The sequence below is a fragment of the Caretta caretta genome, chromosome 1, assembly GCF_965140235.1.
Source record: "Caretta caretta isolate rCarCar2 chromosome 1, rCarCar1.hap1, whole genome shotgun sequence".
NCBI lineage: Eukaryota > Metazoa > Chordata > Testudines > Cheloniidae > Caretta > Caretta caretta.
This window is the reverse complement of record NC_134206.1, coordinates 34,437,945-34,451,541: the sequence shown is the minus strand read 5'-3', so window position 1 is coordinate 34,451,541 and position 13,597 is coordinate 34,437,945. Positions and strand designations below refer to the sequence as shown.

Genomic DNA, 13,597 nt, shown 5'->3' with positions numbered 1-13,597 from the left:
CTGTACTCCTTCCCTATATACTCCTTGCACAGCTTCTTTTCTCCTACACACTGTGAGGCAGATGGGCGTGCATATAAAAATTAAACTCCAAAATTGTGACTTTTAAGAGAAAAATATATTTTACTGTTAATTAAAGTTAATCTTTCTCCCAGATTTTTTATGTTAAAAATGGAGTTCAAAATAGCCACTGAGTAACAAAATATACAGGGTAAGTTATGTGCATCTGTCTATAGAGCAGGAACTGTCCCTCCTAGGGCATGGCTGAATGAATGTATGATTGGCGTATCCCTATGATTTCTGTTCCAGCTTTACATTTCTTAAATTGTTTTTGAGACAGGACTTTTTATGATGGTTGAGATAATGCCTGTGAATTGACCCATGACCTCAAATATCTCAAAATACCTATGAACCTGCTAGTGGACTGGGTATATTTTTGGAACATGGACTTTCGAAGCACAAAGAAATAGAGGTTCTTCTTTTGCACAAAGATGACCTTATCGGACCCCATTTTGTGACACCAGTGACTTCTGAAGAGAAGTGTCCCTTTCTGATTTACTAAGAAGCTCCTGAGAGGAGTTCCCAGGGGGAGAAACCAGCCAGGCCACCATCTTCAAAACAGAAGGAAGGGAAGAGGTTTTTTCTGCAGCTGGCTTGCCTACTTCTGGCATGTTTACTTGCAATGGCTGCTGTGGCCCTGGCATAGCACCATGCCTGGCAACGAAGTTTGTGCTTCCTCCAACCTCCCAGTTGGCCATTGAGGAAGGAGTTGAGAAATGGGAAACATGTAAGCTTCAACAGACATCCAGCAAGTCAAACAGAATTAAACTGCTAATTTTTTCAAACAGGTGTTAGAGGGCTTTCCCTTTACCCTCTCCCCCGGTTCTTTTCACACAGACAGAAAGCAGAAGACCAGAAGTCTGAAGTGCAGGCAATGCAATGTTTATTGGGGTTAGTTTCCAGCAAGCATGTATACCATAACTCTGATGCTGCAGAGTCTTGTTTCCCAGTGTCCCATCCTCCCCACAACTCTCCTTAGCAGGCATAATTATACCTGAACTGCATGCCCACAGTCCCATAAGTTACAACTTATGGTCATTTCGCTGGCCTTTTACTATTTTACCCTCCCCCAAATCCCTCCTTGCCCCTCCCGACTGGTTGCTTGACCTTGACTTGAGATAGGAGTTGAAGCAGTCTTAAAGTGCGCGCTCATATATTATATTCCCACCATGCCCGTAACACTTTAACTGCTCTTATCTATTATACTAACAAACCCATCTGGCTAGCCAGAAGCAACATACACAGTGTCTTTGTCCTTTGTTTACCCATATTAGTTAGGATCCTTTTGTTCACGCATATTAGTAAGAATGTATGTGTATCAAAAAATCAAACAGTCAAGCAAAACCCAAAATACTATCTCAGGCAAAAATTCTGGCCTAAATCCTACATTGGCACCAGCACTCCTAACAACAGGTATCAGCTTCATGAAGCTGAATGAAATAATATAGGTCACAACAATCATCCTCCATAAGTATCAACCTTTTGAGTTTAATTCTGCTAACCAATCCATTATTAGTAGAGGGATGTCTCTCCCTCAGCATTCTTGCACTTGATTTTAACTCCAGCAGATGGCTGGTCGTGTGTATGTGTCCATGTGTATGTATATGCAGGAGTATGGGTGACTAGAACCCACAGAACTTATCTGAGAACAGCATCTATATAATAATTTCTCAAATACTTAAAACAGCCCTAGGTTAAACAATTTTGCTGTCTAAAAGATCATACACAGAGGTATTTCATGGATTAGCAGTTGCATGTTTAATCCTGAGACATCATGTCGAATACAGTATGCATAATAAATGGTGGGATTTGTTATTAGTTTGAATCAGAGTATCTTTCAAGATAACTGTGTTAACTTACAATTAAGATTCCCAAGACATTGATCAAGTATTTGAAAAAAATCATACCTAAATATAAACATGACTAAAAAAAACCCTCTAGTACTAAAAAGTTAGAAAGTGCTATGCTAAAATATACAAAAACATTGTTTACACATCTGTTACACAAATAATGCAATTAAAAAGAAAACCCAGAACTTTTAATTGCCCATGTGTCATGTAAATATTAGAGTAAACAATAATTAATGTAAAATTATATCCATTTATTTCACTGTTATGTGTATAGTGTTTTGAGATATTACATTTTTGAATATAACATACTGTATATGTAAATGACTTTTTAAGTGCTTAGCAGTGAAAAGTATCAGACTTTTGAAACTCTAAGAAAAATCCTTTCCCTCCCTTAGAGTAATCACAACAATGTTCACATAGTCATGACTAGTATTGTAATTGATTCAAACATTATAGTGAGTGGTATTGAGGTGATTTGCCAGTTTCATGCAAAAGAGCATTGTGCATAATGTTGATGTGTTTGAAGGCAATGCAGATCTAGGGCCAGATTCATCAGTATGCTCTTGCTTGCTCAGGCTGATTGTGCTGTAAACCCATTTTAGCTGCCAACTAACCCATGTTTATAGCTCCTGTACTTCAGGTGTGATTCAAAGTAGTCAGAGTATACTGGTGAATCTGGCCCCTTGATTATTATTTATTTAGAAATAAATCAAGTTAAGGTAGTTCTAAAAGATGGCATTATTTACAACTTCAATTATGATTTTTTTTAAAAATTACTAATTCCTTACAAAACTACCATTCTGTACTTTGGCAATATTATGCAGAAAAATCAGTGTCAGTGCTCTACAAGCATCTCATTTACATACATCTCAAATAAATTTTAATAATTATACCTTAAAGAACTTGAGACACATGGGAGATGAGAGTGGGGAAGAGTTGCACAAAGTGTCAGTGGTTTCTTAATTATAATGGCAATGTTTTAAAATCTAAAATAATCTCTACTAGATGCCACAGAAAATGAGCAAATGGAGTTTGAGACTTACACATTTTACTGTAGGTTTCAAAGCCACATAGGAGATCTTATTCACAAACTTTGGGACTGCGCAGTCACATCAATATGAAGAAAAGATTGACAGTGAAGATGATTATCATCCTGAATGTGTACTTTATCCCTAATCCAACTGTATGTATTCCTTATGATACTTCTGATTTCAAATAAATTTCATTTACATTGTTGTTGTAGTGTCCCATTACTAAAAAACATATCTTAAAATTTATTATGTACTTCTGAAGAGAAATAGCAGTATTTTTAACAAGCTGTTTTCTTACCTGATTAAGTTTCTTCCATAAGTTGAGAACAGGAGAAAGCTCATTAGACCAGATTTCTCTGTCAAATTTGCAGCCAGCAGTTACTGACCTGCTCAGGATTCGAAGCTGTGAAATGACCTGAAAAATGAGAAGATAATGTAAGAGGAAGGCCATATACACATGCCAATCTTGAACAGGATTAGGAATAAGATCAATAAACAGAAATTTACTCCTTTATAAAAATACAACACAGAAGCAAATGAACTGAAATATGTCCAGACTACAATTGTGTACAATTAATTTTTAATATTGTTATCTAAGCCAAACACAAGTCATCCCTAGACCCAGTTATGCCTATTATTTGAACCCTATTCATTAAAAAAAATCTTGGCAATGTCCTTACCTCTGTCACATTCCTGGTGTCCAGTTATAACTTATACACTTATGAGATTTGTAATTAATTAAAGCTTCTCTTTTTCGTAACATACACAAGGTGCAAAATTCTGACCTTAACAGAGCTCTGTCTGTGCAAATGAAGGCAAAATTTGGATATATATATATACATAAACAACAGAGCTCCACTGTGAAATAAGAATAAACGAGTTTTAATTGACTTTATGTCCCTTCAGGGATGTGCATACCTGGGAGTTTTTGGAGCTCTGTTGTTTACTTAGCTACCCACATCTGCTCAAACTATTCTCCACTTATTTTAAGGAAAGAGAAAAATAAAAATGTTTATGATAATATGGATGATGAACTGGAGTTATAATTTAGCACAGGAATAATGTAATGGATTTCTGGGAAATTCAGCCTTGGTCCTTCTGTGTTTGTAAATATTCTTGGCCCCACTGAAGTCAATGGCAGAACACCCATGAGTGTCAGTGGGGCCAACATTTCATCCCAACTCTCAGGATTCTTTACTTTTACAGCACAGCTGTTGAATTCCCTTTAAACATGTTTTTGTAATAAATCTTTGACGGCAATACAGTGTGCCTCTGACACTACACGTAAGGTAACAGTTCTGCTGAATATGCCAAATGATCTTCTGTTGATATGTTAGTTCAGACAGTCAATTCCTTTATTGTTCTCAAATCATGTGATTCTTGTTTTGTTTGACTTCAAAGAACTAAAGTTTGTAATAAAAAGTACACTAATCTTTCAAAAAGACTGGACTATATAATTGTTAAGCATTCACAATCATACACTTGAAGTCAAGTGGTTTCTGCATTTTCTAACCTTGAAAAATGTGTAATGATGCACTGTTTCATTTTCTTTTGTTTCCCTGATATATTATTTTCATTTGCTTTGGCTGAACCAAAACAGCAGCATCTAATTTATCAGCCTTGCTACAGCATGAGGCATCATTAATTGGTAGAGCATGGAAGTGTTATTTTAACTTTTACAATATTGACTATCATTTATTCTTGTTTTAAATTTGCCAAACATGACAGAAAATGAGTAAGAACTTCCGAGAAACATACACAAAATGGCAAAGGCTTCATATTATGTTTTTAATTAGGCTAAAAAAGGCTTTAAATTTTTGTGAAAAATTCACCATTTTATTTAATGTTAATGTTTTATTTCCTCAAAAATTTTTGAAGAAAAGTAAATCAAAACATTTTATCCTTTTGGCCTGTATAGTAGAGAGCATAAATGAGGAAAAACGGTTCTTGTTTCATTATTACCTTGATAAGGAATTGCAACAACACAAAGTCCTATGGAACACTTATCTGACAAGGGTCAGAGCATGTCACAATAAAATACATTGGTCCTGATCCTGCATTTTACAGTGGAAAGGAGACTTTTACTCAGGCACAGTGGTCTGCCTGCGAGAAGCACACTACAGTGCTCACCTCTTACTGCTTGCCTACATTTAATCCTTAGGGTAAATGATTAAATGTATCTGAAAAAGTACAGAACTGAAAACTACCACTTTGTTCTTAATGCCTTTTTAACTGAAATTATCAATATGTTTTCAAATTCAATGAGTATGTACCTAACCAAGAAAAACTTCTTATTTAATTAAATATTCTTGAAAATTGTCTGCTCCTATTTTTCATCACTTCCATCTTTACGGGAATTCCCTATTTTTGCTAATTTTCTTCCTTAACATTGACTAGAGATTATTTTATTCTGCTACTATGACTTTCATTTAAACCCTTCTCTAGTCTTCTAACACCAACACCCTTAAAAGATGCTTTGGAATGTCTAGTTAATTTTATTAAAAAAGAAAAGATTCTTGTTTAACTCAGCCAAACTGATTTTTTTCCGACTACAGTAAAGGCTGTTTTATCTGGCATGTTGGGGGAATGTGCCTAAAGAATAGCAAATATGGCAGGCGACCATATGGCAGGCGACTTAGAAATCTTTGGTGAGCTTAAACACAAAAAGGAAGCTGACAAGAAGTGGAAACTTAGAGAGATGACAAGGGAGGAATATAAAAATATTGCTCGAGCATGCAGGGGTGTAATCCAGAAGGCCAAAGCACAATTGGAGTTGCAGCTAGCAAGGGATGTGAAGGGTAACAAGAAGGGTTTCCACAGGTATGTTAGTAACAAGAAGGTGGTCAGGGAAAGTGTGGGACTCTTACTGAACGTGGGAGGCATCCTAGTGACAGATCATGTGAAAAAGATGAAGTACTCAATACTTTTTTTGCCTTGGTCTTCACAGACAAAGTCAGCTCCCAGACTGCTGCACTGGGCAGCATAGTATGGGGAGGAGGTGAGCAGACCAGTGGTGAAAGAACAGGTTAAGGACTATTTAGAAAAGCTGGACATGCACAAGTCCATGGCCTAGATCTAATGCATCCGGGGGTGCAGAGGGAGTTTGGATGATGTGATTGCAGAGCCATTGGCCATTATCTCTGAAAACTCGTGGCAATCAGGAGAGGTCCCAGATGATTGGAAAAAAGCAAATATAGTACCCATCTGTAAAAGGGGGAGGAACTACAGACCGGTCAGCCTCACCTCAGTCCCCAGAAAAATCATGAAGCAGGTCCTCAAGGAATCCATTTTGAAGCACTTGGAGGAGAGGAAGGTGATCAGGAACAGTCAATATGGATTCACCAAGGGCAAGTCATGCCTGACTATGATGAGTCAAGTGGCTCTGTGGATATGGGGAAAGCGGTGGACGTGATATATCTTGACCTTAGTAAAGCTTTTGATACAATCTCCCACAGTATGCTTGCCAGCAAGTTAAAAAAGTATGGATTGGATGAATGGACTATATGGTAGATAGAAATCTGGCTAGATCGTCAGGCTCAACGGGTAGAGATCAACAGCTCTATGTCTAGTTGGCAGCCGGTATCAAGCAGAATGCCCCAGAGGTCAGTCCTGGGGCTGGTTTTGTTCAACATCTTCATTAATTATCTGAATGATGGGATGGATTGCACTCTCAGCAAGTTCGTGGGGAGCGGGGGGAGAGGTAGATACATTGGATGTTAGGGGTAGGGTCCAGACAAATTGAAAGCCGTTCATTGATTGCCCTGGCTTCTGTAGAATCTAAGACCACTTCTATAAATGCTATTCTCTGAACAGGTGAGAGGATAGACTTTCCCTCACTGATTAGCAATCCCAATGAGCTGAAAGTGGACTGGATCTTAGCCACACTGGACATAACCTGGCTTTTGGATTGGAGTCTCACCAACTGGTGATCCAGGTACAGAAACACTTGAACTTCTGATTTCCTCAGGAACACAGCCACCACTGCCATGCATTTTGTAAAAACACATGGGGCCACAGAAAGGCCAAATGGCAGGATGGCAAACTGATGGTGAGATTGGTTGACCATAAATCCAAGGAATCTCCTGTGTCTTTTATGTATTGCCACATGGAAGTATGGGTCCTTCAAGTCAAGGGCAGCATACCAATCAATAGGATCCAGGGAAGGGATTATGGAAGCCAGAGTGACCATGCAAAACTTTATTTTCTTTATGCATTTGTTCAGCCCTCACAGGTCTAGTATGAATCTGATACCTCCCCTTTTGCTTTTGGAATTCCATCATAAATAAAACCTGTTTCCCCTGTGTAAAGGAGAAACTTCCTCTATGGCTCCCAACAGGCGGAGAGATTGTACCTCCCAAAGGAGAATTTCCTCATGAGTGGTCCCTGAGAATGAATGTGGAAAGGAGATGTGGAGGGGTTAGAAATTAAAAAAAGTTAAACTAACAGATACAAACTTTAAAACTCTAGAATATAAAATCTATTTACATATATCTTAATATATTTTCACAGATAAGGAAGAAAGCAGAACCTCCGGACACTGGAGGTTCTGACCCTGACCATACAATGGTGAGAAGGAGCTGGATAGGTGGTCAGTCTGCCTCTCCCGTTATCTCCTTATTGGGAGGCACAGAATGAGGTAGGGCTCATATGCAGACTTACGGACACCACTTTTAAAATTCTTGGCTCCAGCTGCATGGAGCCCATACATAATCACGGTGGAATACACACAGGGACCAGCACTCAAAGAAGAAAGTCAATTGTAGATAAAGAAAGCCAGCACCATCCATGGCCTGATATACCTGAGACATGAATAAATAACACTGACAGTCTTGTACTAGCATACCTCACCCACTGGAACACATGGTACAGCAAAACCCTGTCAAGGTCTACGTCAAAGCCTACCCCCTAAAACACACCACTTGGATGTGTACAAGTAGTGTACAAGATACAGGACAAGTCCAATGTGGTCCACCCTTTTATATTACTGATTGACATCTCCACTTGTTTCATATTTGAGTTAACAAAGCTTCTATCAAGCCTGATACTGGAGTGTCCAAAACCCGTTAGACTCACCTAAATAACACCTTAAAAAAAAAAGCCTGAAATCTCAACATCCACTATGAGTAAGCCTCTTATCCATTTCAACACAAAGGAAAAGAAAAGATTCAATACATAATGAATCATACTCAATAATAATCAACTCACCTCTCAATCTTTTTCCTGATAAAGACCTCAATCTGTGTAGTTTAAGACCATCAGTATAAGACATTTTTTCCATATCTAAAATTATTTTTGTGGCTCTTTTCTGCACCCTCTCCAATTTTTTCATCATCCTTTTTAAAATGTGGACAACACAACTGGTTGGAGTATTCTGTTCACCAATGCCACAAACAGAGGTAAAAATCACCTCCCTACTCCTTTTCACTACTCCCCTGTTTATACGTCCAAGAATAACATTAAGATAATATTTTCAAACGTACTAAGCATACACCATCTCCTTTGAAGCAAATACAACCTTATTTTTATGAAGAGATGGAACAGTAATCAGGATATTATGGTTTTTCCTTAGTCTTTTGAGAAGTGCTGTGGGACCTTCCATGTTTACCTGGACAATCACCAAAGATGGCCTTAACAGTCCTCCTATTATTTCATCTGAAATATAGCTTCTCTTACAGTAAATAACATTTTATATTGTATGACACTGTCAGCAGTGACTGTGAATCAACGTCCTAGTGTAGAATTTGAACACAGGAACTTTTGCATACAGGCATATCATAACTGTCATGATTCACAGATTCATAGATTCATAGATATTTAGGCCAGAAGGGACCATTATGATCATCTAGTCTGACCTCCTGCACAATGCAGGCCCCAGAATTTCACCCACCACTCCTAAAAAAGACCTCACACCTATATCTGTGCTATTGAAGTCCTCAAATTGTAGTTTGAAGACCTCAAGGAGCAGAGAATCCTCCAGCAAGTGACCCGTGCCCCATGCTACAGAGGAAGGCGAAAAACCTCCAGGGCCTTCCAATCTGCCCTGGAGGAAAATTCCTTCCCGACCCCAAATATGGCGATCAGCTAAACCCTGAGCATATGGGCAAGATTCATCAGCCAGATACTACAGAAAATTCTTTCCCGGGTAACTTGGATCTTACCCCATCTAAAAACCCATCACAGGCCATTGGGCCTATTTACCATGAATATTTAATTACCAAAACCATGTTATCCCATCATACCATCTCCTCCATAAACTTATCGAGTTTAATCTTAAAGCAAGATAGATCTTTTGCCTCCACTACTTCCCTCGGAAGGCTATTCCAAAACTTCACTCCTCTGATGGTTAGAAACCTTCGTCTAATTTCTAATCTAAATTTCCTAGTGGCCAGTTTATATCCATTTGTTCTTGTGTCCACATTGGTACTGAGTTTAAATAATTCCTCTCCCTCTCTGGTATTTATCCCTCTGATATATTTATAGAGAGCAATCATATCTCCCCTCAACCTTCTTTTAGTTAGGCTAAACAAGCCAAGCTCCCTGAGTCTCCTTTCATAAGGCAAGTTTTCCATTCCTCGGATCATCCCAGTAGCCCTTCTCTGTACCTGTTCCAGTTTGAATTCATCCTTCTTAAACATGGGAGACCAGAACTGCACACAGTATTCCAGGTGAGGTCTCACCAGTGCCTTATATAATGGTACTAAAACCTCCTTATCCCTACTGGAAATACCTCTCCTGATGCATCCCAAGATGACATTAGCTTTTTTCACAGCCATATCACATTGGCAGCTCATAGTCATCCTATGATCAACCAATACTCCAAGGTCCTTTTCCTCCTCCGTTACTTCTAGCTGATGCGTCCCTAGCTTATAACTAAAATTCTTGTTATTAATCCCTAAATGCATGACCTTACACTTCTCACTATTAAATTTCATCCTATTCCTATTACTCCAGTTTACAAGGTCATCCAGATCCTCCTGTAGGGTATCCCTGTCCTTCTCTAAATTAGCAATACCTCCCAGCTTTGTATCATCTGCAAACTTTATTAGCACATTCCCACTTTTTGTGCCCAGGTCAGTAATAAAAAGATTAAATAAGATTGGTCCCAAAACTGATCCTTGAGGAACTCCACTGGTAACCTCCCTCCAACTTGACAGTTCACCTTTCAGTAGGACCCGTTGTAGTCTCCCCTTTAACCAATTCCCTATCCACCTTTCAATTTTCCTATTGATGCCCATCTTATCCAATTTAACTAATAATTCCCCATGTGGCACAGTATCAAACGCCTTACTAAAATCTAAGTAAATTAGATCCACTGCGTTTCCTTTATCTAAAAAATCTGTTACTCTCTCAAAGAAGGAGATCAGGTTGGTTTGGCACGATCTACCTTTTGTAAAACCATGTTGTATTTTGTCCCATTTACCATTGACTTCAATGTCCTTAACTACCTTCTCCTTCAAAATTTTTTCCAAGACCTTGCATACTACAGATGTCAAACTAACAGGCCTATAATTACTTGGATCACTTTTTTTCCCTTTCTTAAAAATAGGAACTATGTTAGCAATTCTCCAATCATACGGTACAACCCCTGAGTTTACAGATTCATTAAAAATTCTTGCTAATGGGCTTGCAATTTCTTGTGCCAATTCTTTTAATATTCTTGGATGAAGATTATCTGGGCCCCCCGATTTAGTCCCATTAAGCTGTTTGAGTTTCGCTTCTACCTCAGATATGGTGATGTCTACCTCCATATCCTCATTCCCATTTATCATGCTACCATTATCCCTAAGATCCTCTTTAGTCTTATTAAAGACTGAGGCAAAGTATTTGTTTAGATATTGGGCCATGCCTAGATTATCCTTGACCTCCACTCCATCCTCAGTTTTTAGCGGTCCCACTTCTTCTTTCTTTGTTTTCTTCCTATTTATATGACTATAGAACCTTTTACTATTGGTTTTAATTCCCTTTGCAAGGTCCAACTCTACTTGACTTTTAGCCTGTCTCACTTTATCCCTACATATTCTGACCTCAATAAGGTAGCTTTCCTTACTGATCCCTCCCTTCTTCCACTCCCTATATGCTTTCTGCTTTTTCTTAATTACCTCTCTAAGATGCTTGCTCATCCAGCTTGGTCTACAACTCCTGCCTATGAATTTTTTCCCCTTTCTTGGGATGCAGGCTTCCGATAGCTTCTGCAGCTTTAATTTAAAATAATCCCAGGCCTCCTCTACCTTTAAACCCATAAATTCTTCAGTCCAATCCACTTCCCTAACTAATTTCCTTAATTTTTGAAAGTCAGCCCTTTTGAAATCAAAAACCCTAGTTGCAGATTTATTTTTGTTAATCCTTCCATTCAGTTTGAACTGAATTAGCTCATGATCACTTGAGCCAAGATTATCCCCTACAACCATTTCCTCTATGAGGTCCTCATTACTCACCAAGACCAAATCTAAAATGGCATCCCCTCTAGTCGGTTCAGCAACTACTTGCTGAAGGAATCCATCAGCTATCACATCTAGGAAAATCTGAGCCCTATTATTATTACTAGCACTCGTCCTCCAGTCTATATCTGGGAAGTTAAAGTCTCCCATGATCACACAGTTTCCATTAGTATTTACTTTATTAAAAACATTAAAAAGGGCTCTATCCATATCCAAATTAGATCCCGGCGGTCTATAGCACACCCCAAGCACTATCCCAAGGGAGGCTCTAATAGTTTTCTTCCCCAATTTAATTGTTGCCCAGACAGACTCAGTCATATCCATTTCATCGCTTCTTATTTCTTTACATTCTATCTCATCATTGATATACAGTGCTACTCCACCGCCTTTACCTTTATTTCGGTCTTTCCTAAACAGCACATACCCTTCAATACCTGTAGCCCAGTCATGACTACTATTCCACCAGGTCTCTGTTATACCTATAATATCTGGTTTCACTTCCTGCACCAGTAACTCTAGTTCCTCCATTTTATTACCTAGGCTCCTTGCATTAGTGTACAAACATCTTAATTTTTGCTGTTTGGCCTCACTCACATTCTGTACCCTATTAGGCACGGTTATTTTACTACCAGTATAACCTATTAGACTTGTATCTACACTGCCCTTCCTCTTACCTACAGCTGTATCCACTCTTACTTCATTTTCTTTCCACTCTATGCTAAATTCTGGCGTGGAGATTACCTGGACATCTCCCAACCATCTCCCCCAAATTCCTAGTTTAAAGCTCTCTTAATCAGTTGTGCCAACCTCCATCCTAGAAGTCTATTTCCTTCCCTACTCAGATGAAGTCCATGATCATAATGGTCCCTTCTGGGCTTAAAATCCATTAACCAAATATTATAGGCAGGGATGGTTATCACCACCTCGTAAGGTTCCCCAACACTTCCCATTATAAGACCCCATTTTAGTTGCCTAGTGATATTTTCAAAATCACCTAGCAGCCTAACTCATATAGGTATTAGAGGACTAGGCTTTCTTGAAAAATCACACACTAAATACTTTTAAAAATCTGGCTCTAGGGCTGGCACTGTCAGGAGTAAGCTAGCCTGCTTACCCGCTAGTTTAACCCCCGGACAGTCTAACAAGCACAGCTGGGCCCCAGCTGAGCCACCTGATTGGCCAAACCACCTGATCAGCTCTTAAGATCAGTAGCAGCTGAGGGTACTGGCTATTCAAAATATTCACCTTTTGCTGAATTAGCTTCTGATCCTGCCTTGCCTCACCTCAGGTAGCCTGACTCTGACCTTCCACTCTGATTCCTGACCTTGGCTCCAACCCTTCACTCTGGTATCTGGCCTCTGACTTCAGCTCTGACCCTTGGCTCCGATTCTTGACTTCAGTTCTGATCCTTGGTTCTGATATTTGGCCTCTAACTCTGGTTTAGACCTTTGGTCCCAATTCCTGACTTCTGACTCCACTGTGACCCTTGCTCCTATTCCTGGCTACCAGCGCTGGTTCTAGCCATTACGCCGGCCTCCTGCTGTAATCACTAGGCACAACCCCCCTTGTCCCAGTTCCCGACACACTAAACATGGATAAAACAATGCAGAATGCTGCTCATTAACTAAGCAATGTCCACCCTGTGCACTGAGTGAGAAAGGGGTCCTGTGGAAAAAATAGTATATGATCATGTAATTAAAGACCATATCACTATACATATGCTTAAGGGGAAAAATTAAGGTTGCATAAGCAATGCTAATTCTGGCATCTCCTAACTTCTGAGTGTTTGACTTTGCAATCTTGATAATATTCTTTTAACATAGTTTTTTTTAATATTATATGCCATACAATACAGTCCAAATATATATGCAGTATGTAAATTACTACTCTTCAGTATAAAAAAATCTGCCATGAATAAAAGCAAGAGAAGGAAAGAAAACAAGGTAATCCAAATATAAAAACTGCCAACAACAATAATAATAATAATCTGTTTTTAGCATGGTGAAAGAATAATACAGAACCATGAGAATTTTCAAATAATCAACCTGATTTATATATGGAAAACTAGGCAAAGCAGCATTTATATTAAAAATCAAAAGAGAAATTTATTCATGAATAACTCATCTAATATATATGGAAAATACCGAGAACTTGCTATGTGATTGAAGTTTTCCATTCTCAGTGAAAACATCTCATATCAGATGTACCATCTTGTTCTTGA

At 38.7% G+C, this 13,597-nt stretch overlaps 1 protein-coding gene across 5 annotated transcripts in view; it reads right to left on the bottom strand.

Annotated features, from left to right (window-relative positions):
- Positions 1-13,597, bottom strand: part of DYNC2H1 (dynein cytoplasmic 2 heavy chain 1) — a 396,411-nt gene that overhangs the window by 99,318 nt on the left and 283,496 nt on the right. For all 5 annotated transcript variants that reach the window (XR_012667749.1, XM_075127044.1, XM_075127048.1 and 2 more), the window contains one exon: positions 3,237-3,353. Coding sequence is in view for 4 of the 5 variants with exons in the window: in XM_075127044.1 (XP_074983145.1) it covers positions 3,237-3,353 (117 nt within the window). In the remaining variant the exon portion in view is untranslated. The remainder of the gene's footprint in view (positions 1-3,236; positions 3,354-13,597) is intronic.